This window comes from Cricetulus griseus, chromosome 2 (genome assembly GCF_003668045.3).
Source record: "Cricetulus griseus strain 17A/GY chromosome 2, alternate assembly CriGri-PICRH-1.0, whole genome shotgun sequence".
Taxonomy (NCBI): Eukaryota; Metazoa; Chordata; class Mammalia; order Rodentia; family Cricetidae; genus Cricetulus; species Cricetulus griseus.
The window spans coordinates 3799616-3805231 of record NC_048595.1 but is presented as its reverse complement, the minus strand read 5'-3'; the positions used below and the strand labels follow the sequence as shown (position 1 = coordinate 3805231).

The window sequence follows — 5616 nt, the reverse complement described above, 5'->3', positions numbered from 1 at the left end:
TGTGTGTGTGTGTGTGTGTGTGTGTGTGTGTATGTGTGTGCACGCGCACGCGCGTGCCTCCATTCGTGTTGGCCAGAGGTCAGTGTTGAGTTTCTATAGCTTTCCACCTTAGTTTCTGAGGCAGGGTCTCTCACTGAGCCTAGAGGTCACCGATTGGCTAGCCTGCCAGGCCAGTGAGCATCGAACCTCTGGGATCCTCTTGCTCCACCTCCCTGTGCTGAGATGACAGGCGTGTGCTGTCACACCTGACTGTTTACATGGGTGCCCAGGGCCTTGTGTGTGTACAGTAAGCACTAACCACTGAGCCACCTCCCTAGTCTTGACACTGATTTCTAAAAGCAGATTAGAAACTTCTCGCTCCACTGTTGGTGGATGTAGGGGGGGAGACTGGAGTCTGGACGGGGAAGTCCTGGCTTTGAGGAAAATGCCTCCCTCGGGGGTCTCTGCAGTCTTTCTGCTCCCTAAACATGAAGGCCCAAGGACCTGGATGTGATCTGCTGTCATCTGAAGGAAAAGGAGGCTGTGCTCTCTGAGTGGCCCTTTGCCCAGGTGTTGCAGATGGTGACTCCTGGAGCTTTCTTATGTGGAGGTCCCCGCTCTGTTGTCCGTTGGCCACGGCCTTGGACTGTGTCTTGAGAACAGGATGCCGGAGCCACGGCTTGGAGCTCAGTGAATCCTCTAGATTCCACGTGTCACAGGACCGTGGGAATCTTCCCATCTAATTCCCGACTCTACAGTCAGAACTGTGCATTCTCCCACACAGAGAGCTGTGGGCCCGGCAATTGCTCAGAGGGTCCACGTATGCCCCTTCTGTTGTAGGCCAGCCCCTTGTTTTAATATTCAGTGAACTAAGGCAAGGGATGTCACATGATGATTAGGATGAGGTGTAAGGTTGGGCCTGGGTTCCCTTCTTAGGCTCAGTGTGCTTCATTCCCAGTTAGCCCCTCTGACCAGCACAGGAAGCTGGCACAAGTGAGGGCCCATTGAGAAGAGAGGCCTGGAGTCAGGTGCCCTGCAGCCGCTGTGATGGGCAGAGGGTTCCTGCGAGAGCCTGTGTTCCCTGGGGTGGAGCTCACAAGCTCACACGAGACCTTGAGAAGATGTAGGTGTTTCCTGTGTTTTGAGAAGTGTGGTCTCCATGGCCCCTCCAGAACCGCATTTCTGGCTGCTTTGGAGTCGGGGGAGTCATCTGTTGGGGTGAATGTGCTGTCCCTTGAACTCATCTTGAATCCTGGCTGTGTGGCTGCCCCCAGTCTGCTGTTTCTCCTGGGTCATGGCCACAGGATGCTCAGGCCAGATCCCAGGCTGGGCTTCCTTCTGCACGCCCACGCTCTGACATACAAAGTGTTCACTCAGGCAGTCACTTTAGACGTCTAAGCCAACTTGTGGCATTGAAAAAGCAATGAAATGGATTTAAAATAGAATGGTGACAAGGAGCCTGGAAACTGTGAGCATCAGGCAAGTAGAGGAACTGCAGTGCTTTGCCAGGCGGGGCACTTTAGCCGGGTGCTGGCCCTGTGAGATGATAGGGAGTCAGGCCCCCCGGAAGCTCTGCTGGTTGAGGAAACTCTTACTTGCAAGTGGGGGAGGATCCAGGGCTCAAGGTAGGATCCCCCTCTCACCTCCCCGCCTGGATTCTTATGGGTCAGCCTGTGACTGTGACGTGACCTTGTCACCAATTGCAGTTGGTGACCATTTGCCCCAGCTGCCTCCCAGCAGGGGGCATAGGTGGTGTGTGCCCTGCTGCCTGCTGTGTGTGGCTGGTTCAGCTTCTGCTCACGGTGAGTCCAAGCTTGCCCATGGGAGGGTGCCCTCTCCAGAGGGCCACTGAGAGCAGCTCTGGAACGAGGCTGTCTCTGGGAACCCTGTTTCTGATAGAAACTTGGGGATTGTGCTGCGGGCACACAGGTGGGGCCCGGGAGCCAATGCAGCTGGTCCCCAGGGGCAGGCCTCTGCGGCAGTGACACCCATCCCCCCATCTCCACCTACCCGAGGCCACAGTTCAGGAGAGGGTCTTATCATACAATTACAAATCCGAGGATCTGGCTTTTCCTTTAGAAAATCATCTAGTGATGTTAGCTGGGGACTAGGATCAGAGTTGCTTAGGTTTCAGGGACCGTGAACGGGAGCTGCTGCGAGGGATCAGGCCCCGAGTCTCCGTCTTTATCAGTAGAGTGACACAGAGCAGATCCACGCCGGAAAATCTCTGTGAAGAGGCTCTGGGGACCAGTCACGGGCTCTGCTGGTACTCCACACATCGCCCCGACCCCTCCTCTCCTGCTCCTCCAATAGGGAAATGTGTGGTACAAGCGCAGAAGCTGGCTGATGTGGACAGCGAGCTGGCCGCCATGCTGCTGACCCACCCTGGAGCTGGCCCGGGGCCCCAGGCTGCCCGCGGGGAGCCAGATGCCGCACACAGGCGCAAGCTGGAGAGGATGCGGCTGGTGCGCCTGCAGGAGGCCGGAGGAGCGTCCGACAGTCGCAGGATCAGCTTGCTGGTGAGCGGCTCCCCTTGCTGCAGTCATCCCCAGAATCTTCCACACTCGGGGACAGAGCTTCAGTGTCGTCACCTCAAGTGGGTCTAAACCCAAAGGCCTTTTGAGGCAGCCACCCCCCCCACTCAGCCTCCTTAGCGTTGGACCCGAGGGTCCCAGTGCAGCTGCAGACTGGGAACCCTGGCACGGGGTAGGTGAGCCCTGCAGAATTGTCGTGCAAACTAGAGAACAGATCAGTGTCCCAGCCCGCTGCACCCAAGGGTGTGGGACAAGAGGCGGTTGGGTTGGCAGACTGGTTGGCACATGTGGACCCAGCCTGAGGTCCCCGGATGCTGGGCTGCTACACTGGGCTTATATGTCGTCTGTGGACTGTTGTCCCAGACAGGCTTTGGCACCATGTGGGGTACCTGCCCGGTGAGTCCTGTGGCCATGTGGTTCTTATTTGATATCACTGTTCCTAGTCCCCTGTGCTATGCCTGGTGCCTTCCCTTGTGGTTAAAGGGGCCTCCTGGGAGTGTGTAGGATGGATGCAAGCTGGTGATGGGGATGTCCTTCTGTATATGCTTCTCTTATTGGTTGATGACTAAAACACTGTTTGGCCAGTAGAGGCAGGAAGATAGGTGAGGCTAGGAGACAAGGAGAATTCTGAGAAAGGTAGGTAGAGAGAGACTGAGAGGAGACACCATGTAGAGACCGGGAGGATAGGATGAGCCAGGTGTTCTCCAGTAAGGTAAGGGCATGTAGAAATACACAGATTAGTAGTTATGGGTTAATAATTAACACAGCTAGCTAATAAGAAGCCCTAGCCACCAGCCAACAGTTTTATAATTAATATAATGTCTCTGTGTTCATTTGGGGCTGAAGCAGCAGGACCTGGTGGGACAAGAAACTCCAGCAACAAGCTGAGATGTGATACTCTGTTCTGTTCTGAGATCCCTGGAGTATGGGGGACAGACAGTACTTCCAAACCATATGGCTAAAGAAGGGGAAATTGATTTCCAAAAGAAACACGGTGCCTCAGGAGAGTGGGGTCTGGCAAAGCAGGGACTCAGGGATGAGGATGCCCAATGTGGCCCCTTGTGTTTATAGGCCCAGCAGAGTATCCGTGCACAGCATTCACGGGACCTGCAGGTCATTGATGCCTACCGGGAACGCACCAAGGCTGAGAGCATCACCAGCGTGCTAAGCCAGGCCATCACCACCCACCACACGCTGTACGCCACGCTGGGTACGGCTGAGTTCTTTGAGTTTGCCCTTAAAAACCCGCACAACACTCAGCACACGGTGGCCATTGAGATTGATAGTCCAGAGCTCAGGTAAGAGCTGCCACCTTGTGTGTGTGTGTGTGTGTGTGTGTGTGTGTGTGAGAGAGAGAGAGAGAGAGAGAGAGAGAGAGAGAGAGAGAGAGAGAGAGAGAGAGAGAGAGAGAGAGAGAGAGAGAGAGAGAGAACCCCTTGGGCTGATGCACCTCTAGAGAGAGAGAGAGAACCCCTTGGGCTGATGCACCTCTAGCATGGAAGCCAGGCTGGCTATCCCCTGAGCTGCCACCGTGTGTGTGTGTGTGTGTGTGTGTGTGTGTGTGTGTGTATGTGTGTGTGTGTGTGTGTGTGTGTGTGTGTGTGTGTGTGTATGTATGTATGTGTATGTGTATATGTATGTTTGTGTATGTGTGTGTGTGAAAACCCTCTGGGATGATGCACCTCTAGCATGGAAGCCAGGCTGGCTGTCCCCTGTCCCCTCATCTGAGGGTCTCCGGGGTGGTGAGTGTATTTTCTTTACACATCATGGTCCTCACCGTCCCTGTCCCTCCCTCTAGCATCATCCTGGACAGCCAGGAGTGGAGGTACTTCAAGGAGGCCACTGGCCTGCACACACCCCTGGAGGAGGACATGTTCCACCTGCGTGGCAGCCTGGCACCCCAGCTCTACCTGAGACCCCGGGAGACTGCCCACATCCCTTTCAAGTACCAGAACTTTTCTGTGGGCCCACTGGCTCCACCACAGGTGTGAAGCAAGACCCAGGCAGAGCAGAGACGTGCCGTCCATCCAGGTGGCATAGAGGAAGAGCGCTTTTCTGTCTCTGCAAATGTCCCTACTCCCTGTGTCTGTGCCAGGATGATTAGCCCATGTCTGCAGCAGGGGACTACCCCTGACTGGTGCCCGCCCTGCTCGTCACTCAGCATGCACTCCTCTCCAGAGCTATGTGCGGCAGCCTGGATTCTTCTCTCTCTCCTGATGTGTGTCAGGGAACGGCACCCCTGCACTGCCCCTGTGGTTGGCCCCTTCCCTTACAGCCTGTGCCTCTCTGTACAGAGCCAGCACAGGTGCCCGGAAGGCATACACCAAGTGTGAATGTGTGAGGGGGAGGGACACTTGAAGCTCTGACCTCTTTAACGATTAGTTCTTTAGTCACTTATGAGGGGCTTGAGGAATCCCAGTTCCTCAGGTGTCCAGCTGGCTCGTGGGCAGGGCCACAGGGCAGTGACGAGCCTGGTGGGTGAGGCTGACAGCATCAAGCTGCAAGAGCTTGCATGAGAACAGGGTGGTGACGCTCAGGAGCTCATGGCCCTGGCTGGTCTGAATGTCAGTGTGCTGCTCCGTGCCTCACAGGCCCCTGCTGAGATGAGCTCTGAGAAGGACCCGGAGTCGAGAGCCCTCTGGAAGTGCAGTGCCATGCCTACTAAACACGCCAAGGTAGGAGGACCGGGGATGTCTTGGCGTTTTTAGTCTTAGAACAAGACGAGTCTCTGAGCCTGCCAAGCCAGGCATGTGATGTCTCCTGTGACACTCTGACCCGCCTCCTCTCCTCCCTGCTGGGTAGGATTCTAGACGGAAGTAAGATGTGGCAGGGACAAGGAGGCCCCAGCTGTGCCTAGACACTGGCACAGCCCACGAGAGGGTAGACCACCTGGCAGCTCTGTGCATGGGAAGCTGCTGGTCCTAGTGGCTGCTGGTTACTGTCCCTCAAACACAGCTGTCACAGCACATGGCCACTTGGCAGCAATCTAAAGGTGTATGTGTATAGTGTGTGTGGTGTGTGTGTATACATGTGTTTTACTGTATGCATGTGTGATACATAGGCCAGAAGATAGATAGGTAGATAGATAGATAGATAGATAGAT

The 5616-nt window shown here is 55.4% G+C and overlaps 1 protein-coding gene across 13 annotated transcripts in view; it reads left to right on the top strand.

Annotated features, from left to right (window-relative positions):
- Positions 1 to 5616, top strand: part of LOC100772374 (nephrocystin-4) — a 91361-nt gene that overhangs the window by 78279 nt on the left and 7466 nt on the right. For 9 of the 13 annotated variants that reach the window (XR_004768086.1, XM_035439355.1, XM_035439352.1 and 6 more), the window contains 4 exons: positions 2107 to 2498; positions 3585 to 3811; positions 4312 to 4498; positions 5105 to 5188. Coding sequence is in view for 12 of the 13 variants with exons in the window: in XM_035439355.1 (XP_035295246.1) it covers positions 2107 to 2498; positions 3585 to 3811; positions 4312 to 4498; positions 5105 to 5188 (890 nt within the window). In the remaining variant the exon portion in view is untranslated. Of the gene's footprint in view, positions 1 to 1685; positions 1782 to 2106; positions 2499 to 3584; positions 3812 to 4311; positions 4545 to 5104; positions 5191 to 5616 lie in introns of those variants that run through there. The other 4 variants (XM_027398392.2, XM_027398391.2, XM_027398388.2 and 1 more) reach the window with 3 other exon arrangements.